This window comes from Mauremys reevesii, linkage group 13, assembly GCF_016161935.1.
Source record: "Mauremys reevesii isolate NIE-2019 linkage group 13, ASM1616193v1, whole genome shotgun sequence".
Taxonomy (NCBI): domain Eukaryota; kingdom Metazoa; phylum Chordata; order Testudines; family Geoemydidae; genus Mauremys; species Mauremys reevesii.
In genome coordinates, this window is record NC_052635.1 from 31,039,203 (window position 1) to 31,066,442 (window position 27,240).

General features: G+C 45.8%; 3 protein-coding genes across 10 annotated transcripts in view; 1 reads left to right on the forward strand and 2 right to left on the reverse strand.

The window, feature by feature from the left end:
- The window catches only part of R3HDML (R3H domain containing like), a 47,966-nt gene extending 44,785 nt beyond the window's left edge, over positions 1-3,181 (reverse strand). For all 4 annotated transcript variants that reach the window (XM_039498623.1, XM_039498624.1, XM_039498620.1 and 1 more), the window contains exon 1: positions 3,036-3,181. The gene's annotated coding sequence lies outside the window, so the exon portion shown is untranslated. The remainder of the gene's footprint in view (positions 1-3,035) is intronic.
- Positions 3,182-3,263: 82 nt separating this feature from the next.
- FITM2 (fat storage inducing transmembrane protein 2) lies at positions 3,264-19,533 on the forward strand. 2 transcript variants are annotated; one of them, XM_039498619.1, is made up of 3 exons: positions 3,264-3,496; positions 5,073-5,210; positions 19,399-19,533. In XM_039498619.1, exons 1-3 carry the CDS (start codon positions 3,324-3,326, stop codon positions 19,433-19,435), a joined length of 348 nt encoding a protein of 115 aa, XP_039354553.1. In that variant the 5' UTR covers positions 3,264-3,323; the 3' UTR covers positions 19,436-19,533. The 2 variants fall into 2 exon arrangements, with proteins under 2 accessions (XP_039354553.1, XP_039354552.1); XM_039498618.1 differs by lacking the exon at positions 19,399-19,533 and having other exon boundaries at positions 5,073-9,440.
- The window catches only part of GDAP1L1 (ganglioside induced differentiation associated protein 1 like 1), a 35,812-nt gene continuing 27,778 nt past the window's right edge, over positions 19,207-27,240 (reverse strand). For 2 of the 4 annotated variants that reach the window (XM_039498611.1, XM_039498612.1), the window contains exon 6: positions 19,207-20,231. In XM_039498611.1, the coding sequence (XP_039354545.1) occupies positions 19,888-20,231 (344 nt within the window). In that variant the 3' untranslated portion in view covers positions 19,207-19,887. The remainder of the gene's footprint in view (positions 20,232-27,240) is intronic. The other 2 variants (XM_039498610.1, XM_039498609.1) reach the window with 2 other exon arrangements.

Genomic DNA, 27,240 nt, shown 5'->3' on the forward strand with positions numbered 1-27,240 from the left:
AGGGGAGAGGTTTCTGTGGCAACTTACAGAACTGTCTCTATAGGAGTCCTTCATCTGCTTTAATAGGGTTGGGATGGGTCTCCTGATCAACACAGGACAACAATAATATGATACAAATTCCTACAGGGTACCTGAATTCTCAGACTGTGGACTCTCCCTAATTGTTTCAATGAGAGTCAGTCCTGAACTCCCCTACATCTGGTCAGCTCACATAAAAGCTGTGTGTTCCTCAGTGTAAAACAATCAATCACTTTAATATTGGATGGAAAGGCAGACAGAGATAAACACATAGATGTTTGGGTTGGGTGGGCTGTTTTTTTCATTTTCCAATTAACCTTTTGCCTATCTAAGGCTGTTTCCAAGGAGACAGAGGAATTGTTCAACCCCTTGACAAATGGTTCTCAGCTGCCACTGGAAATGGTCTCCTCAGAGTGGGGCCTCTGACAGCCACATAATGTGATTGTACTCAGCAGAGCAATTCCTTAAATTTAGTGTGTGGCTGCAGGGGGGCAGAGATTTACTCAGCTGTAGCAGCTGATGTGTTTATCAAATGAGGTTCTGCCATACAGTTCTCAGCAGGACAAACCTCTGTATGGGGTCTGTAGCTAAGCATTATAAATTACTTGGACAAAGGAAGGGAGAAGAGGGTTTTTTTGGTGTGGTAACCTTGTAGCAAGCCACACGCTCCAAACCACTGTGACAGACCCAGCTTCGGTACCCAAATCTGGTCTCCTGTGCCAGGAGCCACTGGTGTCTGGCAGCATTAAAAAAAAAAATTCTATTTAGCCACTAGCATGGGGGAACATGGTGCCTTGTCGCTCTACCGTATTTGTGTGTACCAAAGAAGAGTAGCATTGATGGACCCTGAAAGGGACCTATCAAGCCATTCTCAGCCCAAAATACCCTCCTGAGAACTTGAGATTCATAGGCATGTACATAGACTGTAAGATCTTTGGGACAGGGACTGCTTTTTTGCTGTTTGTACAGCACCTAGCACGATGGTGTCCTCAGTCCTACAATAACAATAGGCACCTATGCTCCCTACACAATGCAGGAGAGAGAGGCACCTAAAAATGGGATCCTCAAAAGCCTGCATGCTAGATGGAGAGCTGCCTCAGTTAGCCAATAGGAGATGCCAACCTGAGGACCTAACTACAGACTGAAGGCAGGTGCCTTTTTCTGTTTGTGATCCACAGCCAGGAATGCCTCTCCTGGAGTGGGGCACCTTAGGTGCTTAAGCTGGTTCTTGGGAATGAGTTAGGCACCTGCCTAGTTTGAAACAAAATGGCTAGAAGAGGAGAAGGTGGTGATGTGGTACTACCACCCCTGTAACTTTTAGCCCAGAGGTTAGCACACCCACCTGGGATGCTGGAAACCCAGATTCAATTCCCCCCTCCACCTGATAGGGAGAAAGGATTTGAACAGACTCCTACCTCTCCTGAGAGTGCCCTACCCATTGGGCTATGGGATGTTCTGAGTGGGTGTCCCTGAATCTCTCCTGTTGATTCTGTTTTTGGATAAAATAGTTAGCCATTGGGCCAGTGAGAGAAAGTGAGAATGACTCCATAGCACGGTGGTTAGGCAACCCATCTGGGAATGCAGAGGGACTAGAGCAGGGGTCGGCAACCTTTCAGAAGTGGTGTGCTCAAGTCTTCATTTATTCGCAGTATTTAAGGTTTCATGTGCCAGTAATACATTTTACATTTACAGGGGCCAGCGGATGGAACCCCAGACTGGCCGCAGGTTGAGCAGACCGGCGGCTGGGACCCCAGGCTGGCAGCAGGTTCCTGTCAGGTTGGGGCTCTGTCCGCTGGCCCAAGCCAGACAGGGTCCCGTCTGCTGGCCCTGCTCAGCCCACTGCCTGCCCGGGCTTCCGTCCATCCAGGCCAGCAGCGGGCTGAGCGGGGCCGGTGGCTGGGACCCCAGGCCAGCAGTGGGCTGAGCTGCTCATCTCGCTGCCAGTCTGGGGTTCCATCCGCCAGCCCCTGCCAACCGGGGTCTCGGCCGCCGGGCCCGCTCAGCCCACTGTCAACCCGGAGTTCCGTCCATCCAGGCTGGCAGCGGGCTGAGCGGGGCCGGTGGCCAGGACCACAGGCTGGCAGCAGCATGCCACAGTAAATCAGCCATAGGTTGCTGACTCCAGTATCTGGAGTGAGGCAGCAGTGGGAATACCAAAAAGCAGAAGCTTAGGTGGGTGAGGAACTTTTACAGCAAAAATAGGTGGCAAGTGAGTTTAGGCTCTGGCTGGGGAGTTAGATGGCACCAGAGCGGAGCAGGGCAGTGGTGTCTAAATCCTTTTGGTGATGTGGACCGGGGTCTCTAGTCACATGAGGCCACCCAGAGCTTTACAGCGGGATAAGCAGAAATGAAGCAGATAAATTGATGCAAACCCCCCCCCCACACACACACACACCCCCCACCCGGCTCCCCAGGATCTGGTGCTATCCTGTGGCTGGCTGGAGTAGCCCAGTTCCTCCCTTTCCACAGGCCTGTGGTGCCACTTAGTGGAAAGCTGTGAAAAAACTCCGAGTTTATTGAATTGTATCAGCAAAGGGGCCAGCGCCAGCGAAGGGGAAGCAGGGCTCAGGCTGGCTTTGAACAGCCCCATTCCTGAGGCAAGTGCTACTATTCTGCTCTGCCCGCGATGCTGCCCAGAGCCTTTGCCCCCGGCCTTGCAGTGACTTACTCGCCCCCACCTGGAGAGGGGGCTGTGTTTGTGCTGCAGCCTCTGGAAGGTGCCTGGGGGCCGGGCTCCCCTGGCGGGTGGGAGTGCCCTAGCTGGAGCCGCAGAGTGTCCGTGCCGGGTAGGGCCCAGCCACTGCTTGGCTCTGGTAGCCGCCTCCTGCATCCCAATCTGCCTTGTGATGAAGATAATGACGCCTCCCTGGGCCTGAGGGACGGGACACGCGGCCCCGCCAGCCGCCCCCCAAAGCCCGGCCTGTTCACTCTGAAGCCTACTGATGGGCGCCGGTCACCGGGGGGCGGGGCGGGGACCTGCACGGGGCGGGCACAGCCGGGCAGCGGCGGGTACTGACCAGACCCGATCGGCACCGCCTGGCGAAGCTGCCCAGTCTCCCGAGATAAATACGCGACTCCGCCTTTCACAAACAAGGGGCTCGGTAAGAAGCGCCTTGAGCTCCCGCGGGCCGGCGCTGGCCCTCGACGGCCGCTAGATGGACCCTGGACTCCAGTGGGAGCGGTGCGTCATGACGCACGCACGCACGGTGACGCAGTACGGCGGCCGGCAGAGGCAGGCGGGCGCCGCCGGGGCAGCGTGATCCTCTCCTCCGGCTGCCGCTGCGGCGGGAGTGAGCGTCGTCGCGATGGAGCCGCTGGATCGCTGCGCCCGGCCCCTGCGCACCGCCCTGGTGCGGAGCTCGCTGCGGCGGTGGCTGCCCTGGGGCCTGCTGGGCCTCATGCTGGGCGGCTCCCTCCTGAAGGCGCTGGCGCTGCTGCCCGACTCCTACATGAGCAGCAAGCGCAACCTGCTCAACATGTGAGGGGGCGGGGCTACGGGAGGGGGCGGGGCCTGAGCCTGCGGGTGGCCGAGGAGGACCCTGCTGGGTGGTGTATGGCTCGGGGGGAGGGCGGGGGCGGGGGCTGGTTGAGCCCTGATCCAAGTGGCCCCGGCACTGTAGTGATGGAGCACAAGCTGGCCCACCCGCAGTGCATACGTGCCTCCCTCCATGCAGGGCTGCAGAAGCATCCTAGAGAGTCAGGACACGCCTAACACGCTCATCCTGTGGGGCCTGGTTGCTTGTAGGACACAGAGGGGCCGGGGAGCCCTATGCAGCTGGCCAGCCAGCACCGTCCGTCTGTGAGCAACAGCATTAAAGGGGCCCGTGAACCTAACAGTCCTGCTGTACCTACTCGTGTTACCGTGATCCCTGAGGGTCCTGTAACAGACAGACGAGAGAGAAAATAGCTCTGCGTTTTTCCCTTTTACATTGTACACCTGGCAGCCTTTTGTGGGCAGTCATTGTCGCTCTGTTAGTCTTTCCCCTGCATTGCAAATCAGTTTTGTCTGTTTGGATCTTCCACTCAGAAACAGGGAGACATATTTTTTAAATAGAAAAAACATAGTCGTAGAGCCCCAGAAATTGGTATGGAGACTTGGGGACAGAATCTGAGAGCGATTAGATCAGATGGTGCTGACTCTCCTCTTTTCTTCTAGCTCCTAAAACACATTAAATATTTGGCCAAGCTTGCAAGGTCTTACATTCAGTTTGATGGTATTTGTCTGTTTGGTTATATAAGGCAATAACTTGTGAATGTTGGAAAAATGGAGGACACTTGAAGCCCCTGCCATATCTCTGCAATTGTCAGTAGATCAAAGAACTGGTTGATGGCAACAATTAATACCTTCTAGCATAACAATACTCCTGTCTCATCTCTGTTCATTAATAGTTTAATGTGTTGACGCCCCGTTCTCCAGACAGAAAGAAATGAAATAATGATAATGGGCAGCCCCTGGGATGAGGGGAAGAGAGAATAAACAGAGCTCTCGGTTTGGGAGGAATGGGGGATCACACAAACCCTGAGGAGTTGGAGGCACACAGAATCCCCAATGTGAGCATGGAGGGGTTGCAGAGAATCCCTGGAGTTGGGAGGGTGGCCCACAGGGAACTTGTACTGGAGAATGGAAGGATGCAAAGGGCCCCTGGTGTATGCAAATGAGTGGCGCCTACAGGAACAGCAAAGTGTGCAACCCCTCCCCCCCGCCTTCCAACTCCCAGGTTATTGATACTGCTTTTTCACTTTAGCAATTGTAGTTGCCATGGGGATGTAAATCCAGTGTGGATTGGAGGGCAGGGGAGCTGGTCCTGACAGTCATGAAGAGGGAGGGATATGTCCACAAGACAGTCTATTTGGCTGTCACTTGAAAGCTTAAGAACTCCTGTTCTCTAGGTTTCTAGATTAGATGCTGTGGTGTTGTGTTGTGTAAATAAGATAAATAGCTGTTAATGATGTAATTTAGAAACCTCTTCCATGTACACCCCTAATCCCTACCCCTTCCTTGCTGACTTGAAGGTTAATATATTTATACTTCTCCTTTGGCTTCTCCCTGGCAGCTATTTTGTCAAATTGGCCTGGGCCTGGACATTCTGGCTTCTGTTACCCTTCATTGCCATCACCAACTACTGTCTCAGCCGAAATGTCCTGGAGATGCTGCGGCGTATCAGCACCCTGCTGGTGGGCACCATGGTCTGGTATGTCTGCACTAGTCTCTTCTTGCACATAGAGGATTTCACTGGCAGCTGCTACAAATCACCAGCACTTGATGTGCTGTTCCAGGAGCACCTCAGCAAGTGGCAGTGCCGCCAGGGTGGTGGCTTCTGGCACGGCTTTGACATCTCAGGGCACTCCTTCCTCCTAACATACTGTGCTCTGATGATTGTGGAGGAGATGGCTGTGCTGCATGTCCTGAACACTGAACGGAGCCCACGATTACATGCAGTGGTCAATGCCCTGTTTGTTGCCTTGAGCTTTCTGACCCTGATCTGGGTCTGGATGTTTTTTTGCACTGCTCTATATTTCCATGACTTCTCCCAAAAATTGTTTGGCACCCTAGTGGGTCTATCAGCCTGGTATGGAACATACAGGTTCTGGTACTTGAAGTCCTTTTCTCCTGGACTTCCTCCTCAAAACGCTAGCTTGAGTTCAAAGAAGCCTAATTGTAGCAGATAAGTTTCTGTGTTTCAGATTTTGTTTTAAATACAGGAATATTTGTCCAATGCTACTTTTTAAAAAAAATTTAAATAGTAAATAACATATTTAAGGGGATGGGAAGAAAAGCCAATAGTCTTTATAGTCTGATGCCTGACTTGTGGCTATGATACGGTTCCTGGTGAGCAAATGTTGGTATCACAGAACTGCCTACCGTGATTGGGTATAATTAGCCACCTAACTGATATCTGAGCAGAGAGGCCAAGGGTTGGATTCTGCCTGGAGACTGAATACTCTTCTCCCTTCCTGTGGGTCCTGCTGGGGCAAGCTTGAGGCCCATTGGCAAGGTGATGTAAGGAAAGCCTGCACTGCTACCTATGCTCTCTACCTGTTCTGTCGATAAACAGAGGAACCAGGATTGACCGAGGTCTTTAGGGCTGTCAAGCCAACACCTTTCACTGATCTGAAATTCTTCATTCTTTTCCCCACCCCCATCTTTTTTTAAGATAAAATATATCACATGGTCCAAATCTTGTGCTAGGTTTTAAGTCTGACTTTTTGAATACTCTAGTTGTAAACTTTACAAATGTGCCTGGGGCAGTGTAATGGTGCTAACTATTGCAACAGACTTTTAATTGGCAATCAGAATGCACTTATTAAATCAGAATGTAGCTGGGTTGTGAAGCCTCACATTCTCAGATTGTTAAATACTTTCACGTCCCATAAATCTTAATTGGCCATCTGTATATTCAGCAGCGAGAAGAGAGACTTTGTTTTTTGAGACCCAGAGTCTGTTAGGTCATAGCTTTAAACTGACTGCTACTCTCAATCTTTGAAAATGAATCCCTAAAAAATAAGTTTTATTGCTTCAGTTGATTTAAAAAAAAAAATCGATTTGCCCCTTTATTCTTGACACTAATTGTAAAAATAGCAAGATGATACGTTTTTGTTAAAATGTGATAAGACAACTCCTCCCAATTCTCTGTTAATTGGCTCGTACTAAAATGTTAATGATTTAAAAGATTTTTTTCCTAGATGTTAAGTTGCAAATTTTGTATTTGCAATTAAAAAAAACATGTTTGATGTGTTCCTTTCAGACGCCCCGTGGATTTCTGGCCTCATGTAACAAGTGCACTGAGTGGACCCACTATATTTTGAATCATTCTATTTGTTGGAGATTGTATGTTTGCCAAGGGTACTATAGCAATATGCTTAAAGAAATATTTATTCTTACCTTTTTGTTGGCATCAATAAGCTATTTTAATTGCATACTAAGTTGTGGCAAAAAGTGGTAGCCAGTAAAACCCTATTATGATGTACAAATTGGGACGTCTCTGTTCTGTCCTTCATGTGAGATGGACATTTAGCATAATTTTTAGTTTAAAAAAGTTTTATCTTGTTTTACAAAAGGCTTATTCATGTCAGGGATAGACAAACCAAAATCAGTTTTACAGCAGTAATCGTCCAGCCGGCTATCAAAAGCTTTTGGTAGCCCATCTGTATGTCTGCTAAACTGTAGCTAGTTCTAGTAGCACAGTAATGGACCTAATTTTCTACATCATTTAATTCTGAGTTAAGTGTTTTGCTGCCTTTAGGACAAGGGGTTCCATACCCTGATCTTAATATGTTCATGTTGCCACCTTAACACTTCTTTCCTAGCCAGAGACGGAGACAGTCCTGCACATACAAACAGGTTAATGTCTCATTTGAGGCCTGAGCCTTTGAAATGCTGACTTCCCTCTGTCCCCTTTGAATCAAGTGATGGTTGAGGGTACTCGGGAGCTCCCATAAGGCACAAAGCAGATCTCAGGATCAGGCTGTCTCATGAGATTCAGCTGTGTGTTTTGGGTTGTTCTTTGGGTATGTCTATGCTTGGAGCCAGAGGTGTAATGTCCAGCTCCAGGAGACATACCTGCACTAGCTCTGGTCAGGCTGTCACGCTAAAAAAAGAAGTGTAGGCACGGTGGCGGGAGGTGACAGCAACCCTGAGTACGATTCTGTCCAAGACTCATACATACTCAGGTGGCTAGCTTAACACGCTGCCGCAGCTACACTGCTTTTTTTAGTGTGCTAGATCAGTCAGAGATAATGCAGGTATATCTCTTCAAACTGGAAATTACACCTCCAGTTAAAATTGTAGACCTATCCATTATGTCAAACCACCTTTCAGCTGCTTTATCGGACGCCTTGTCAACATGACAGAGTTGCATCCGTTTAACTTAAATCAGTATTTAAACTGATATAGTTAAACTAATGTGAAACCCTGTGTGGACACTCTTATTTAATAGATTTAATAATAGATTTAAACAAAACTGCTAAAAGCCCAGACTCCTGGCAGACGCACCCCAAGATCCGGTTCTTTCCTGAACTGATGTCTATTGATTTTTATACGCCTTTATACTGACATGAGAGGCCACAAACGGGTTATATCAGTATTACTGTATCTGTTTAAATTATGCTGGTGTAACGTTCCCATGTAGATAAGGCCCGAGTAGAACCCCAGTATTATTAAAAACTATGCAGTTAAACTGACAGGCTTTTAAAGCTTAAATTAAAATTAGCTTCCCCTCTAGAAAACACTATTTTTGTGCAATCTGTGGTTATAAACACTTCCATTCACCTAACCAGTGTGTCATAGTAACTGTTTATTATTATTATTGTTATTATTATTATTAAAATGAATAGCCTAGGATATGGAAATGCTTGAAACTTTCCTGTAACCTCAATGCTAGTATGTTAGACAAATGTAACTGATCAAATTCACCTGGAGGACTTACAAGGGGTTGTGTGGTTGAGGTTCAGTTTCTGGAGCCTCTAAAGATAAATTAAGGGCCCACTGCTGCTACTTGTGCCCATGTAGTTAATGGGACTACTCGCATGAGTAAGCACTTACTCTGGTGAGTAAGTATTGCAGGAGAAGACAGTTTGTCATTGAGAATTCCAGTGGTATTTAGACATGTCAATAGGGCCCAAATTTTCAAAAATATGAGGCATGAGCATTCTAACGTGTGTCCACTGTGCAGACTGATTGTGTAATTGTCTACACATAAATACCCATTTGAGCAAACTATCTTAGTAATACACCTGCACTTTGCGCACCTAGAGTGAAAACTTGGCCCTGTTGAAGTCAATGGCAAAACTCCCACTGTGGGGCCTGGATTCGTTCCTAATATGTTTGGCGATCTCGTGGGTAGGTGTCCAGTCTCAGTACAGAGGCCACACGTTTACCATTGACTCGGAGAGTTCACTTGCTGTGTTCAGACATTGGAACTTTTCTTTTGTGCCTTTTGATTGTACCACAGGCCGATGATCCTGTCCTTTTCATTTTCAGTGTTAATTTAATAGCTGTCTGTGGAATTCAACGGCAGGAAATCTTCTGTCCACGTATTTTTTTTCTCTTTACTTTTTGGGGGGGTAGTTTATATTTACTACTGGAATGAAAATCCAGTCCCTCCACATCTGGGGTAAATTTGCAGCAGAGAAGAAAACTCCACTCTAAACAGCTGGATTTGATGTGGATTGCTGCCAAGTGGACAGATCTTTTCTTTGAACTTGCTGGAAATACATTTGGAATTTGCCTGAGTTTTAAAAACTAAAACCTGGAAAAAGTATTTGAGAGGACAATATTCAAATCTTGTAGTGGATGATGATATGAAGCAATTGTAATCATGAAATTGTAACTCATAACAGCCGAAGCAATTGTAATCATGAAATTGTAACTCATAACAGCCTTGTTTTGACTTCCTGAATTAAAGTCTCTTGTCTATATTCAATATTGTTTCCTGTGTCTTTGGAATTATTTAGGGAATTTTGCTTGTCATCATCCCACTACAATACACAAATAAAGTAAACAAAATACATTTTTAAAAGTAGCTTTTTGCCTATTCCTCACTCTGTATATTTAAGGTTGTGGCTTATTTTTGGGGTTCTATGTAATGATGCCATTAAAAGAAATAACTTTGGATTTTTTGGCATTCCAGATCTCAGAGCTTTCCCCTAGCCAAGGGCCTGTTAAGGAACAGAAGGACAAGAGGAATAGCAAAATAGGAAGTTTTAAAAGATCTGGGATTAATTTAACTTCATGTTACCATTTCCAATAACATGTTTTATCTATTTACATCATAATGGGGAAGAACAGAATCCCAGCATGGGGCAGAGGAGAGTTTAGGTCTTCCATAAGAATTGGGCGAGAGGTCAGGTTTTAAACAGAACTGGAACTGCCTGGGTTTTGATGCTTTCTCTTTTCTCCCCTAAGTCTCATTTTTTCCCCTAAATTAAACTTTGCTCTTTGGCCTCGCACACTGGGGTTTAGACCATACTTTTGATCTGACCATTTATTGATACCACAACTGTAAAACCTTTTAGTGATGTCTGTGTATGAGTAGTGAAGTTCGGACACCTCCCCTCCCAAACTGCCCAACATTTTGAGTCAACCTCTATTTCTGGAGTGAGTTTGTGATAACAGAATTGTACCTCTGGTGTAATTCATCTGCATTACAATTCAGGGTGATGCCAGATTGTGACCCCGGGTGCATTTGTATGGGCAAACTAGGTTGTGCATCCAACTTTTCTGAAAAATCTAGGCAATTCCTGTTTAAAAACCAGTTGGGGGTGAGCATTTTCAGTGACTGTGCAGCAGAAGGTGATGGTGTTCCTGCACCTTGTCTGAGATCGTGTTTTTTTTTTTAATTCTTTGCTGTCAGCTGCCTAGTCAGTCTCTGTTCACTCACACTCCTCTTCCTCTTTTTATAGCTTCTCCTGAGTGCTTAGAGCTCCATTTATTAATAAAGGTTTTTTTTCTGTTCAGCATATTTTTAAAGCATTTTGTCAGCCTATCAGATGGAAGATTGTTAGCATTTGCAGCTCTGAACTATGATGACAATACTCCATATGAACAGCTGAGGCAGCAATTGTAAAGTTAAACTAAAATACCCCAGGGCTAGCATGGGATGGAAATGTACTGATATTCCATAGGTCTATTATGCAGTGCGCAGAGCTGTATCACAGATGCACTGGATTCCTGGCAGAAAAGGTGAATGTCACTTGCAGATGGCCCAGCATCCTGGTCACACAGCTGCATGGGTCCTGGAACTACAGGTGCAGGTGGTGCTACCACACCCCTGGCTTAAAGTGGTTTCCATCATATACAGGGTTTACAGTTTGGTTCAATGGCTCTCAGCACCCCCACTATACAGATTGTTCCGGTGCACCTGCCCAGCTGCATGTTCTGTTAGGCTGATCCCTGTACTCATTGGTAAACGTAGTGACTCTCGGTGGACTAGATGAGGCTGACGCTCTGGTTATCTTGGACAATGGCCATTGTACACTGTAGTAGCTGGCATAATGAGGGGGCATTGGTGGTAGGCTCAGCAGGAAATTGAGTTGCTGCTTAGACACAGGAAGGATGTTTTGGAGCTAAAACTGAACACACAACAAGGATACAATGGGATAAAAGTTGGGGAACGGAGAATTGAATATCCAGGATAAAAAATATACAGAAAAACATGTAACGTTAGGACTCACTGCAACCCTATGTATATTGAGCCATAATATGAGGTGAGAGACCACTTGTACTGTATACCTCTCATGTCTGGAAAGAGCCTTGAACTGTTAAACAAGAGAAGGTAAATATGAATAACAGTCTAATTGATCTATCGTATTTCTAAGGCCCTCTGTTGATGTCCAATCTAGGTGTATCTCTGCATGTGTAGGTGTTTCAAATCATGTCCTACAATGTAATGAATTTTAGAGATCAGAGGGCAGATTCTTAGCTGGGGTAAACTCATTGTTCTGTGGAATTCAATGGAGCAATGACTGTTTACACCAGCTATGGATTCCTATTCCATAATGTTTGTCATGTTGAAGTCAAACCTACCTGAACCTCATGCTGCTACATGTCTGTACAGCCTTCCCCTGAAGTGTTCCTGCCTTTAAAGAGAGACTTGCAGGTGATGTAAGGGTGCCTGTGACGGGCTCAGCAGACCATGGCTTGGAATGTGTGGGATGTGTCTGGGGTTAGCTGCATCCTTAAAGAGGGAAATCATGAAACTAGAGAGAGGACGGTGCTTTGAAACTTGTCTTCCTGGTCTGGGGCTCGACTGAGCTCTGCACCAGATTCATCTTAGAAAGGGGTGAGACTGAATCCCTGAAACTTGCTGTCTTTTTGTTTCTCCAGCCTTGTTTTCAAATCAGCCCCTTGGACCCCATGCTCTGACCCCAAATTTGGAGTCTGTTTCACCTGCAATAGTATCATGCGCTGTGTTACTTTGGAGTGATACTCAAAGTGCAGCCTCCACATCTTGGGATGGTCTCTATTTATAGATGATAGAAACAAGCACCTGTTGTTTCTTCATGTTTCACATTTGTTAGTAGTTTAGTTGTAGTTTGTATTTATGGACCGTGGCTCTTCAAAGACTCCTGCATTCCAGGCTCCATGGTCCCAGCAGCCTATGGTCAGAGCCTGTTCTTTCTGGTCTGGTTTGTGGAGCAGTGTGGAACGCTATTTTTTTTTTTTAATCTAATCAAAGTGATTTCATTTTTTAAGATTATGGGTAATTCAAATGGTGTCAAGTGGAGGGGGGGGGGAGTGTTTTGGGGGCAAGGATCCTCCCTGCTGGTACGTTTGTAAAGGCCAGTAACTTGATACATTGCAAAATATTATCTGGTTATTGTAAACAGATGCAAAGAGTTTGAAATATTAGCACAAGTTATGTGTGAAAGTTTCCTTTTATTGCAACAGACAAGAAGGCTGGTCTTAGATTTAAGGCATTGGCCTGAGCCTCAGGAGCACTGGCTTCAGTTCCTGGCTCTGTCCCCGATTTCCCAACTGATTTTAGGCAAGTCAGTTAGGTTGACGTTCTGGCCCTATTGCAAGCAATAGCAAAATTCCCATTGGCTTTATTCACTAGAGCCAGAATATTACTCTTTGTGTTTGTCACCCATCAAACTGGGGATGACAATATTTCCCCGCGTCAGAGGGGTATTGTGAGGATAAATCCACTAAAGACGAGCTGGTGAGCTCCGTAGCATGCCTATGAAATCATTTGTTTAAATATGCCGATTGTCACTCAGGTAAAATCTGCCTGTTACTGTCTTGGTGGCTCTTTACTATCCAGTGAGGAAAGGGGAAGAATTGGCAAAGCGGTAGCAGGCAGGGAACAACTCTGCAGACAGTGGATCACCTCCAGAATCACCTCTTATTCAAGCCCGAGTGTTTTCGCTCTGCCAGTGGTACAGGCTAAGGGGTGTGTTCTCCTAGAGGTGGGGACTTGTATACATGGAGTTGGGAAGACACCTCCAAAATGTTACCTGTTTCTGGAGTGAGCTAGTCCCTGCTCCCTGGTTTCTCAAAGCAGTGTTTGAAATCACTTGTCGTAGGAGAGACACAATGCCATGAAGCTCTGTGTAGATCCTGACATGGGTCCCAGTACGATCTCATACAACTGTTAGGAACATCTTTAATAAAGAGCAGAGCAGAAGAAGACCACAGCTGACTGTCCCCTATGGTGTGTGAAGGACTGGAGAATAAACTGCAGGGGATAATCCTGCGCTAGTTAAAGGAGTGGGGCAGCGGATATAGATTAGATGGCTGGGCAGTGAAGGGACTTTTCTCTCTAGTGTCTGTGATGCCAAGTGGCACTAGCAGTTCATGACAGACCCACCTTTTAAACTAAATATATTTTGGGCATCAGGCCTTTTTGAGTCTGGCATGGAATCATAGACATGCAGGGCTGAAAGGGACCACAAAGGATCATTTAGTCCAGTCCCCTGTGGTGAGGCAGGACCAAGTGTACTGCCCCTGGCAGATAAGAAGGGGTGCAGAATTACGCCAAGGAACTGGCGTGTGTGAGCAGGCCAGGGGAGGAGTGGGCATGTAGCCAGTGGGTCTACGAACTATTGTGCATGGATCCACTGGCAAAAGCCCCATGAAAGGGATCATGCAAGGCTATAGCTGCTGCTACAGTCAATGGGCTGTATCTGCATGTGAAATAGCTTTAGTATGTCTTTGCTCACATACTCACTTCCCGTTATATATGTCACCTGGGCAAATAATACTCTTGAGCTTTGATCTTATGTCCTGGGAAGCATGATGGGTCTTTGGAGGGCGCTCAGGATGATCCCATCTCTCCTTTGCAGGAAGCTTTCTTAGTCTCACCTCTAAGCCTAGCGCTTTTCTCTATGTTGAAATCCTGAAAGTGATTTAACTCTTCATTCATCAAGCTACATGTCATCTTCCCTCATTCACGTGACTTTATCCAAGATGGCTGATCACACCAGTGTATGGCCCTGGGTTATCAAGACAGAGCTGGATCTTTGGGACAATTGTATCCCTTATGTTACTATAATCGATTTCAGTGGTTACCTCAAGGGAAGATTTGACCCTTGGTGCAGCACTGGGCCAAAGGAACAAGTTTTTCTTGAAACTATGTGGCACTTCCCACCCAATAAATTAAAGTCCCTACACCCCTGTGAGGTAGCTGAGTTTTCTTCTCCCCCAGCTACAGATGGGTAACCTGAGGCATGGAGGAGTAAAATGACTTGCCAAAGGTCTCCCAGGGCCAGGAACAGAACCCACTTCCCCCTCCTCATACACTAAACCATGAGTTTTTGCTATTCTGACAAATGCAGGAGCATTTCATTCTCAGCCAAAACATGAACAGAGAAGTAGTTCAGAGACTAGTTTACTGTTTATATTGAAGCTGCTGTCTAGGAAACACGAATTGGTCAGTGTTAAGGTGAACCGGAAGGCAAAGCAATCCGTTTTAGAGTGTTTGAGAGCTACAACCAAAGCTGTGTGTACCTAAAATGCTAGACCTCAGTATGCAGACAAGTTCCAGGCAGTGGCTTCCATTCACTTCCACTTTCCCTGGTTGCTACAGATTTAGTTCCGTGGTAAGTGCAGAAAGTGGTAAAGAAATCTACACCAATAAATCTGTGATACACCAATTACCCATCTATTTTATTTTCTTAAAACAAGATTATAATATTTCCAATATACAAGTCATTTTAAAAAACCCAACAGACTGTGTTCATGATGTGCAATTTCTCATAATGAAGGATGGGAAACTCTTGTAAATGTCCCTGTACGGTAAAGGACAATATAATAGCAAAAAGTAAAGTCACTTGGACATGCTAGAAAACCATCGCAAGAACAAAGGATGTGAAATGCACTCATGGCTTTAATGCATTTATTTCAGACTGAACAAAAGAGCCATCATTTTTTGGCCTCAACCAGCTAAAAACCTGGCATTGGTTATATTCAGTACTGGCAATGGATTGGTCTGGATTCCCTAGTTCTTGGTCGTTTAGGCCCCAATTCAGCTAAACCCTTCAGCACATGGTGAGGTCTCACCCTGTTCACACAAGTGCTTATGCATGTGTTTACAGCCAATGAGAGTTAAGCATGTGCTTGAAGTTAAGCATGTGATTAAGTTCTTTGCTGGATAACAAAAGCACCAGTTTGCTGAATTGGGGCCATGGGGCTTGATTCCGTCCCATTGAGTCAATGAAAGCTTTGTCATTGACGGGGTCAGAACTTTATTCTCCACTATTCTATGAATACCTGCAGATGCAAAACTGGGTTATTTACTTTCCGATAGTCAGAGCAGTTTCCTTATCCTTGGATTATTCATTCAGTGACTTATCAATACCTAAAGGCCATTAGTAATAGCTGATAAATTTGGTCCATTATTGTAGTGTCCTAAACCAGGATTTTGGAGCAACTCGGATTGGTTTGGCTTAACTCTCGATGGTGTTGACCAATGCTGTAAAGTTTTTTTTGGCATAAGTTTAAAACATGACCTAATGTTAAGTACTTTCACAACCACTAACATTTGCTATGACTTTTTTTTCCCTGTTGATTGATGTCCTGGATGCAAAGTCACGTATCTATTTAGTCTCAAATAGGCACAACACGTGCAGTGCCAGTGCAAGCTTCCCCCACTCTGCCCCATCTATGGACCTTGACCAATCCTGCCCTTAGATGAGCAATCTGAGAGGATAATTCTAGCTCCATGGCCCTGCACTCCGTACCCGAGTTGTTCAGGCTGCCAACAATTGTGTCATGTGGACACTTGTCTGTTCAGAAACAGACTATGATCCTGCCACTAATTTCACGAGTCACAAAACAGTCACCAGATGTTCTTTGAACACTGCGAACCTGGGCTTGGCTCTTATTGGCAACCTAGAAAGGAAAGGCTTTATATCATGTTCTCGCTCCCCTCATCATCTGATCAGTTTTATTCTTGAATGCACCATTTCTGGGCAGAGGGGGGTAGAATTTCTGCTCTGCCTTGAAAAATAAAGGAGACTAGTAAGGTGTGACAGGACAAGATCAATTGCCAGATAGAATGACGTACACTTACATTTTTCATTACTGAAGCTTTCAAACAAAACCCACAGGAAAAAAAGATTTAAAAACCTTTGTTTTGGGAGCTATTTAAACTGGAACAATAGCCGGGAGTAGAGATCAAATTGTTTGGAATCTCCAGCTGAAAGTGAGAGTCCTGATTACCCAAAGGACACACTGTATCCACAGCTCACTCATTGCCACAGAAAACACAGATCTCTGATAAATACTAAACCACCAAAAGTTTTGAAAGTGGCTTCTGATTTTCTGTCCCCAAATAATTGCAGGTTCAGGGATGGCACGCAAATAAAAATGTAAAGGCACTTAGATGTCTAAAAACTTGATTGCATCCACAAATCTGGGAGTTAGACTTTTAAAAGCTGAAAATATATCCGGGGGGAAACTGCAGGAGGAGCAAAATCGAAAGCCAGGTTGAGGCCCTTTTAAAATGAAAGTTAAAACACATAGGGCTAGATTGTGGCTCAGACTACACCCCCGTATAATGGAAGAAGAATTCTCCTTACACCCTTATGGGGCCTTAGTTCAAAGGAGTGAGTGGAGCTACTTGCCTGCTTCCTCCCTCCCAGGAGCCTGTAAATGGGCCGGGGCGGGGAATGGACAGATCCTTGGCATGAACCCCCATCCCCTGCTTACCAGCCTCTAGCTAAGCCAGTATTGGGGGTGGCGGGGGGTAGCAACTACTGCTGGGTAGGACAGCTGTCAATTACTGCGCCCAGAAGCAAAGTGGGAATTTACTCAGACTCAGGCACGTCGCCCAGCAGAACTCGTGGTGTTGCAATTTATGCGCCACTCCTTGTTGTTCAGGGCTGTGCCTGAAGTCCCCATATAGCCCTAGGCTGGGGTGACACCTCTGCAGTGGGTCACTAGTTCTGCCTATTGAGAGCACCTCAGGTGGGGAAACCCTTGTCTAGGAGGGTTCTGTTGCAGCTGTTGCCTGGTTCCACGTTAAGGTTACAGTGATAGGGAGGGCACCATTCATCACCTGAATGAATAGAAGAGGCTTGCAGGTAAAGGCCAACTCATGTGGATCTGCGATTACATTTGATCATAACTGCCTCTAACCATAGCAGGACTGCACCGTAATGAAGTATGTGCATTAATATAGGTTGGTTGGAATGATAATGCTCATCCAGTGGTTCATTTCGGCAGTGTCTTTGCTATCCACCGAGTCTCCCCAACAGTCCCTCTGATTGCTGTTTTTTACTCTCACTGTCTTTCCCTGGAGTGCTTACTTTAGCCAGAGTCTCCAGCTGATTTCACTGCTGAGTGAACTACCAGGGAAACCAGACTCACTGACACTGGGAACATGCCAGGGTTGTTTGCCTCTTCCACCTTTTCTGAATTGTGTATTTAATCTACATAAAAATCTCAGAAAAGGACCTGTCTGGTAAGCATTACCAGTCAGTGCTCGCTGTCGGGTATGTTCCTATTCTAATCCAGAGAGATTCTTTCACTGTGATCATCACTGTAGTACCTAGGTGCCTCCAGCAGAGCATTCAGCTACATAAAAAACAGTAGCAAAGGCAGTACAAGCTAAAATTTCAGGCAGAAAATGACTTGTTTACACCACTCTGTATTCTATACAATGAAATGTAAGTACAATATTTGTATTTCAATTGATTTGGTTTATAATTATATGGTAAAATGAGAAAGTCAGCAATATTTCAGTGATAGTGTGCTGTGACACTTTGGTATTTTTATGTCTGATTTTGAAAGCAAGTCGTTTTTAAGTGAGGTGGAACTTGGGGATATGCAAGACAAATCTGACTCCTGAAAGGGGTATAGTACTCTGGAAAGGTTGAGAATCACTGCTTTCCATCGACCATTGGCCTGCTTTAGGGTGGCAACCACGTGTTCCTACATTAGCCTTTTCCTTTCAAGCTTTTAAACAAGGGGAGGAAATTGAGAGACTCTTCCATCTCCTGCCCTCCTTAAAATGTACCAAATTCAGTGTTTCCTATATTGGATACTTCGGGCCAAATTACCACCAAGTTTCCACAAATACACCAGCAATATCTGTAGGAATGAGTTTCCCCATAAAACATTGCACCCATTTGGTCATGTAAATAGACACTTACGTACAATTGCCCAAGTGGCATGTACAAATGCTGGTTTGAGGGTTTTGCATGCACCAGTGGAGCAATACATGCATACACACACAATTTGAAAAATATGGGTCTAACGTCTAGGAAAAATGTATGCATGAATTGGGTGCCTCATCTGTGTGCAAATGATTGCACACTCAAACCGAGTGACGTCATGCTCAACTGTACGTGTAACTGATTGTGAAAATATGGAGGACGTTTGTGCATTTTTGCCTGCACATTTGTCCACAAATTTACACGTTGGTCCCTCATGTTGTTTCTGGTGAATTTTTCATGATTTCATGACTCACAGGGTGGGAGACCACTGACATTGCTGTGAAATCCTACGTCTTGCAAATGCATAAAGAAACTACTTTTGCCACTTCGTACCAGAGGAGAGGCACAATGTGATTCCTAGCACTTGGGCAGCGCTCATTGTTAGCTACCAAATCTAGAGAAGCAGTGCTATTCGCCAGTGATCACTTGGAGCTCTGAAAACTAGGTAGAGGAAATTCTAACAGGCTTAGATCTGGCTAGAAAGATTTGATTGAAAAGGAGGGTATATTGCTTCATTTGGGCTTTAGATCAATCCTTACTGTGCAAGGAAACAGCACAAACCACCTGACAGTCCCTCCAAATACTGCCCCACTTTGAAATAAGAGTCAACTGATGTTAAACACATTTAGAAATGTAAAGCAGTTACGCCTCCCATCTGGTTTATTCCGGATCTCGTCGTTTTCTAAGCATGAGTAGCAGTGACACCCATTATTCTTTCCAACATGCAAAAGGCACAAGAAAGTGATAAACGTGATTCTGTGCAAAGTGTCTCTAAGAAAATACACAGGGAGAAAGTTACTGAGACGAGCCCCCAACAGAAGAGAAAACAAAAGTGTCTTCAGGCAAGTGCAGAAAAGTTCTGAGAATGCTTGCGTTTTTCAGAGTCCCGAGAAGCTCAGTTGGTGAAAGGTGCTTTGCAAATCCAGAAAGGAAATTCAAGGCAAAGAGCTGCAAGGCTAAAAAAGAAATCTGTGTCGGACAGAATTCAGCCTGGAAGTCAAAATGATATCACTGAGAAATAAACGTGGCTCTTAATAAAAGACATGTAAACATAAAAAAAAAAAGCAGATGTAGAAAGTGGATACATTCTAAGAGCAGCTCATTAAAAATATTTGATTTAATGGAAATAATTTTAAAAATGGATAATTAAATCATTCAACTCCACCTTGATCTTGACTGGCTACTGTACCCTCCAGCTGGCTGTGTCCTCTCTGCTTCCAGGAAAGACCCCAGATCACAAGAGTGTAACAGTTTCTAGAAGAAGAACGGCCCGTCTACTTGCACCTGGGAAAAGTGTGATGCGGCCAATGTACATTTTGAAAACATAAAGGTACCGCACAGAGTATCCAAATCCCATAGTTTAACCTGGGGGGTTGAAATTTTTCCGGGGTTCTCATCTCCCTTCCACCGGAATTTGCCTGCTCTGGAGGCAGTTTCACTCCATGACAGGTGTGTAAGCTCAGTAAGTGCCCGAGTATGACACTCAGCGGTCGCTACTGTTTAATACTTAAACCTAAAAAAAGCCATTTATAAGTTGACTTATTTTTGTGTCTTATTTCCTTGCGGTATAATTTTCTACTTCTAACTATGGAATGTTACATCAACAATATAATTATTCATACCTTGTTTCAAATTTCATTACAGTTACTGAGGAGTCATCGTGATTTCACACAGCACAGAGACACCAAACTAAACACCAAACAGCCAGCATTAGATGTATTTTTTCTTTAAATACCAATAAGCAAAATATCCCATTCCCCCCAGAGATCCCATAAGGAAGGAGGCTCCAAAGAAAGAGGGGGGTTTCCGTTTGACAAGCCTGAAGGCATTGGGTACCACGGCCGAGAGAAGGGTGGTGTGTATGTCTCCCAAAACTTTCCTGAAGGCAAAGCGTTTTTGTATCCTGTCAAAGAAGGACTGTAGGTTGGGTCTGCTGCCATCTTCCCAGTATTTCTTAGACAGTCCTAGAAATTTGAGGCGGTGCAGGGTGGCCCCCAGTAGGATGTCGGCCAAGGTAAAGACGCATCCGCAGAGCCAGAGTTCACACTTCTGCCCTGGAGAATTAAGCCACAAAAACAGACATGAGAACAAGCTGCTGTTTGGAAAATTGGGGCCTGGTCCAGAGCCCACTGAAGGCAATGGGGAGCCTTTCCATTGACTCCAGCAGGCTCTGGATTAGGCTCTAAGTACCGCTGCAGAGTTAGAGTTCGTTAAGAAGCCGATTTTCTCTAATGAGTTTATAAGGAGTTGAATTGGGCCCCGGGGAATCTTAAAAAGCAGGGCTGGGAGAATTTGCTGAATTTAGAACTACTCATGAACCTTCTCTGGGGGCTGGTTCTAGATGGTGGTTCCTTATCCTGCTTCCAGTGAGGTGAGCGTCAAAACACGCTTTGGCTTCAGTGGGACCTAGTAAGTGTCCCAGCTCCAAACGAACAGCTGTCCTATGCACTCAGGGACAGCAATTACCTTTGTCCTTGGCTGCTGGTTGAACATAGTGTGATGTTTCAGAAATGAAGGTGGCCCCAGGGTCACAGCCAGTCCTGTTCCCCATTTTCTATATTAGGGACCTTAGAAATACTTGGGAATCCAAGAAATTGCCTACAGAGTGTGGGACTCAGCGTAGCTGCTGATCCAGCACCTCCAGCTTTTCCTGCTGCCACTAACGAGCACCTCCTGCCTCTTTAAACTCATCACCTCTGGTGGAAACTCTATTCCATGACCCCAGATTTATCAGCACTTCTGTGATGGGAATCCGATTTCACGGGGAGGCAATATTTAATGCTGACATGGGCTGTGAGAACAGATACCAAAGGGTTAAAGGCTCCCAGTCACTAGCTACCCTCAGCAATAATATCACAGGAGAAATGCTCTCGAAGAGAGTCTGTGATGGGACGGGGACTCCTGCATTGGCACTGGCCAGGAGGGGGTTAAAACACTTTCCCAAACATCCTTCCATCCCTGTACTATGCTAACTGGCAGGGCCAGCGTCAGAGTGGCAGGTGAGCCTTATTAGTGACAGCAGCTGATTCCCTTAAGGGTGGGGTTACATAAACTCACAGAGGAGCAAGGATTAGAGCTAAGAGAAGGGGGAAAAGGGTGGGTGTGTGGGGGGGTGTCTAGGCAGGGTTTCTGTCTCTCCCTTTAGGATTTTAGACCCCCTGAATCCCTTGCTATGTTCTGTAGCTGTGGGAAGCTTTATTGTTTGACCCTTAGGAGCAAATGATTGGAAGTTAAATGCTCTTCATACATTTTTCTAAAATCAATCAACAGGCAAAATCTCTAGTACTTCTGAGTGCTGGGGCATGAGTAACCTTCCAATAAAAAACCATTGGGTGCAGTACAGAGCCAGGGAGCCTCTCTACAATAATACACCAGTGTGTGTAGCAGAGCACTTAAGAGCAACCCTACAATAACAAACCAGGATTTGCAGGGTGCGAGTGCTCATGAACAGACCTGCGATGACAAACCAGTGAGCCTAGCCTGTAATGTGGGGAGCTACCCTCTGCAGGAAAAGGTTGAGCTTTAGGCTGAGGTTAAAAGTTGTCCCACACCCTGCAGGATACGATGCTAGGCCACACTTCCTACAGACTCTCACACAGAGGCAGGGATGATTCTTTTGGGAAGAGGGAGACAAGAGAATAAAGCCAGGCTAGATTACAGCAGCATCTGTGCTGTGCTGACATGCGAGCTATTTCTTCTTGTTAGGTCAATAAGTAAGTTATCCTAAAACCTGCCTCAGGCATCTCTGAAATGCCGCAAACCCTACGTGTCCATCTCTGAAGGACACCTCACTAATCTGAGGAGGTACCAGAGGGCTGACAGGAGGAGAAAGAGAAAGGCAAAGGCTAAGTAGAAGAGCAGACCCAACCCCAAACAGGCCGCATTTGGGGCCTGCAGGGGGATAGTGGTGTGTTCCTAGAGCTCTGGGTTCCTGCAGAGCATGTAGGGCAGTGACATGGGGTGAGGTCCAGTCTGCTCATTAACTAACCGTTCTGTTTGTCAGAAAACAAACCTACTTTGGCAGGAACACCACCACCCCCTCCATACCTAGCTTGTTCTTCCCCGTCTTGCTCGCACTCCAGGCTAGGACTCTGTCCTGAATTATTCCTGCACCGTCATGATTCTGTGGTAAACATTTAAATGAGGGTGACTCTCAGCCCGATTCTACCTTCTGAACAAATTAGAGCATTGGAGCTAACGCCAGAGAGAGAGCTCCTGTGGATCAAAGGGAAGCCTCGTATTTCCCTTCAGAGGAAACCTGATCTCTGCCCTCTTTACCCTTCCTGAGCCTGAACGGGGCCATTGGAGAAAATCTGTCTCCTTGTTCCAACCACAAAAGGGAAAACCAATACCCTGATTGGGGGCGGGGGGAGAGAAAGGGAGATTTGTGAGCTCCCCCTCCACTGGCATATGCTCCTCTATCTGGGGCTGAAGATGCTGCCCCCTCTGCTGTAGTGTAAAAACCAGCATGCACTGAATCAAACCTTACTAGTCGTTTGATATTGCTGTTAGTTATTGCATTATTAACCCAATCTCTAGCCTTGTGAATGCCCATGCACTTTACAGAGAGTAGGGAAGACACAGTCCCTGCTCTGGAAAGCTCATGATTAGGCGAGTGGAGCGGAAACAGACACTTTATGGCACTGCCTAGGCAGGGAGCTGCAAACAAGCGGTGCCTGCCTGCTTTGAGAGGCTGCAGCAATGGGGCTAATGTTAATTGCAAGGCCTGGTTTTTGTTGGCTTGGCAGACACACACAGAGCAGGTGACAGCACTGGTGCCTACTGGCAGAAGGGGTTTTACAGCACTGGTAGGCCACCACGGGGGAGACAATCTCACCCCAGGACTCAGGCCCATGTCTATAATGGGCCAAACCTGAGCACCCCAGAGAGCACGGAAGTTCAGATTGAGGTTTTTCACAACGTGGGTCCATCTCCAGTACAAAGCAGGGTGGCCGAGGCCCAGGGTGTGAGTCAAGCATTGCCCAGTTTGTTCTAGGCCAAAGGGTGTCAGGTCCCAGCCCGTGAAGCCTCATCTGGATCCAAGCAGCCGGGTAGCTGGAGCACTGCACTTCGGGCCCTGTCGCCTCAGTGGCTGCAGCTCTGGACTGAAGATACAGGCGGCTGCAATGCAGCTTGTGGGCTGTTGTCAAATCGTTGGCACCAGTGGGATAAAGTTTGGGCGCCCCCTGTTATGAAACGGGAGATAGGGACCAGCCCTGTCTAAGTGGGAAGGAAACAAAACGCCTTTGAGTGACATTAGCAGCGGCCCTTGGCTTCATGCCTCGGAAATCTCCCATCAGAGGGCACCATAATGAGTACTAAGCGTGAGTGTGTCTGTTAATGAGAGTATTAGCTGACATGATTAGCAGGGGTAGGCACAGACGCACTCCAGTGACTGCCTGGCTTTCCATAATCCCCGCACCTGTGGGGTTTGCTGGGACTGAACTTGATAGCTGTTAAGTCCCCATGTTGCTTTTGACTGGGAATGACCCAACTCCCATCACAGCCAGAACCAGTTATCTTGCCCTGGAGAGTGAGGTGGCTGCAGGAATTGTTGCTTGACTAACCAGTTCCAAGGTCTGTTCCAAACCTGCAACCCACAAATTTCAAGCCCCCTCAGCCCTGCTTGTCACGCTGATGAGAACCACTTTCATTGCGTAGTGCCTGAGAGCCTGCTGGGTGCTTCACAGAATCATAGAATATCAGGGTTGGAAGGGACCTCAGGAGGTCATCTAGTCCAACCCCCTGCTCAAAGCAGGACCAGTTCCCAACTAAATCATCCCAGCCAGGGCTTTGTCAAGCCTGACCTTAAAAACCTCTAAGGAAGGAGAGTCCACCACCTCCCTAGGTAACCCATTCCAGTGCTTCACCACACTCCTAGTGAAAAAGTTTTTCCTAATATCCAACCTAAACCTCCCCCACTGCAACTTGAGACCATTACTCCTCGTTCTGTCATCAGGTACCACTGAGAACAGTCTAGATCCATTCTCTTTGGAACCCCCTTCAGGTAGTTGAAAGCAGCTATCAAATCCCCCCTCCTTCTTCTCTTCTGCAGACTAAACAATCCCAGTTCCCTCAGCTTCTCCTCATAAGTCATGTGCTCCAACCCCCTAATAATTTTTGTTGCCCTCCGCTAGACTCTTTCCAATTTTTCCACATCCTTCTTGTAGTGTGGGGCCCAAAACTGGACACAGTACTCCAGATGAGGCCTTACCAATGTCGAACAGAGGGGAATGATCACATCTCTTGATCTGCTGGCAATGCCCCTACTTATACAGCCCAAAATGCCATTAGCCTTCTTGGCAACGAGGGCACACTGCTGACTCATATCCAGCTTCTCATCCACAGTCCCTGCCCCAAAGAGCTTATAGCCTCCATTGTACTCATGACAATTAAAGTGGGTGGCTAACAGAATGAAGGGGGCAGGACAGGAAACAAAAAATTAAAGGTTATTAAGAGAAGAGCAATTCCTATGAATCCTTTATTAAGTATCTGTGAGGATCTGGTCCTTTCATTGGCAGCACTGGCCTTTGGGATGACTCTGTTCAGAGCGGCAATCCCCGGGGCTTCCCATATTCCTGGCAAGCCGTTTCCCTGTCTGTTGTACAGCAGCTCAGTCCCAGATGGAATCTTTCTCTGCTCACATGCCAGGGTCCCTGCGGGAGGTGGGGGAAGCCCTGTTGGGCTGCTTTGCTCTGGTCTGGTAATTGATAGCTTTCTTTTCATCAGGCTTTCACTCTCTGTAATTGGGAGTTAATTGAATCTTTCAGGCTTCTGCAGGCATTTTGTGTAGGACCCATAAAATACCTGCCCTCTGTGAGCAGCACAAACTCTATCAGTTTCAGCACAACTGGGGGACCATAATGCCCTCATTCCCAAAGTCTCTGTGGCTGGGCAGATGCTGGTGGTTCCTGCTATGGGCTGTGTGCTCATTACAAAGCATTTACTGAGGGACAGCTGAATCCTTGGGAATAACCCTGCTTTTCAGGAAGCTGGCCTCCTCTGGAAACTCAGACACCGGGGACTGGGCTGCTACATAAATATCAGAACACAAGGGGAGAAGAATGACAAAATGGAAGAGAAGGAAAGCACAGAATTGCAGTGTGACCAGTGATGTATATGAATTGGGATGTGTACTTTCTGATGGTCAGAGCATGGGATGTGCAGTCAGGAGGTCTGGGTTCTAGCCCCAGCTCTGACACTGACTTGCTGTGTGACTCTGGGAAAGTCACTTAATCTCTCCATGGGACCCTGTCTAAAATGATACTGATCTACCTCACAGGGGAAGGGATGGTATGAGTCTTAGTCAATTGGTATTTGTGAAGCACATTAGGATCCTTAAGTGGAAAGCGCTATAGCAGTACAAAGATTTATTGTTATTTTTAATGGAAATGTCACCCCATCAACCTGTTGTCCCTGGCCCTAAACATTCAGTGATAGATGATCAGAAATACCTGTGAGCAATTGCAGGCCTAATTTGCATAATCAATTTCCTTGACTGCATGCAAAAGTTGCCCATTTGTATATGTAAAGAATTAGTCAGATTTATAAATGGTCAATTGTGCGCCCAAAAATCCAGGTTATAAATGTGCATTTACAAAATTTTTGCATGCATATTAGGTGTACAATTGCACATGCATTAAGAACATAAGAACTTCCACACTGGGTCAACCAATGGTCCATCTAACCCAGTATCCTGTCTTCTGACAGTGGCCAGTGCCAGGTGCTTCAGAGGGAATGAACAGAGTAGGGTAATTTTGTGTGATTCATCCCCTGTTGCCCAGTCCCGGCTTCTTGCAGTTGGAGGTTTAGGAACACCTGAAACTAAGAGCCATGGATAGACCTATCCTCCATGAACTTGTCTAATTCTTTTTTGAACCAAGTTATACTTTTGGCCTTCACAACATCCCCTGGCAATGAGTTCCACAGGTTGACTGTGCATTGTGCGACAAAATACTTTGTTTTGTTTGTTTTAAACCTGCTGCCTATTAATTTCATCAGGTGACCCCTAATTCTTGTGTTATGTGAAGGGGTAAATAACACTTCTTATATCCTTCATGATTTTATGTACCTCTCTCATATGCCCCCTTCGTTGTCTTCTTTCTAAAATGAACAGTTCCACTTCTAATCTCTTCTCGTATGGAAGCTGTTCCATACCCATAGTCATCCTCATTGCTCTTTTCTGCGCCTTCAATTTTAATATATCTTTTTGAGATGGGCTGACCAGAACTGCATGCAGTATTCAAGGTGTGGGTGTGCAGTGGATTTATATAGTGGCATTATGATATTTTTTGTTTTATTATCTATCACTTTCCTAATGGTTCCTAACATTCTGTTCACTTTTTTTCACTGCCACTGCACATTGAGTGGATGTTTTCAGAGAACTTCCATGATGACGCCAAGATCTCTTTCTGGAGTGGTAACGGCTGATTTAGATCCCATCATTTTGTATGTATATTTGGGATGTTTTTTTCCAATGTGCATTACTTTGCACTTATCATTACTGAATTTCATCTGCCATTCTGTTGCCCTGTCACCCAGTTTAGTGGGATCCCTTTGTAACTCTTTGTAGTCAGCTTTGGACTTGACTATCTTGAGTAATTTGTATCAGCTGCAAATTTGGCCACCTCACTGTTCACCCGCTTTTCCAGATCATTTATGAATATGTTGAACAGAACTGGTCCCAGTACAGATCCTTGGGGGACCCCACTATTTACCTTTCTCCATTGTGAAAACTGACCTTTTATTCCTACCTTTTGTTTCCTTTCAACCAGTTGTTGATACATGAAAGAACCTTCCCTCTTAGCCCATGACTGCTTAGTTTGCTCCAGAGCCTTTGGTGAGGGATTTTGCAAAGATTTTCTGAACCTCCAAGCACATTATATCCACTGGATCACCCTTTTCCACATGCTTGTTGACCCCCTCAAAAGAATTCTAATAGACTGGTGAGGCATGATTTCCCTTTACACAGGCTGTTCTGACTCTTCCCCAACATATCATGTTTATCTATGTGTTTGATAATTTTGTTCTATAGTTCAACCATTTTGTCCAGTACTGAAGTTA

Bases quoted from the DNA above. Each gene is read 5' to 3' on its own strand.
- FITM2 (XM_039498618.1), top strand. From the start codon at position 3,324: ATGGAGCCGCTGGATCGCTGCGCCCGGCCCCTGCGCACCGCCCTGGTG. The intron at 3,497-5,072 runs GTGAGGGGGCGG...TCTCCCTGGCAG, and splicing joins AAGCGCAACCTGCTCAACAT to CTATTTTGTCAAATTGGCCT.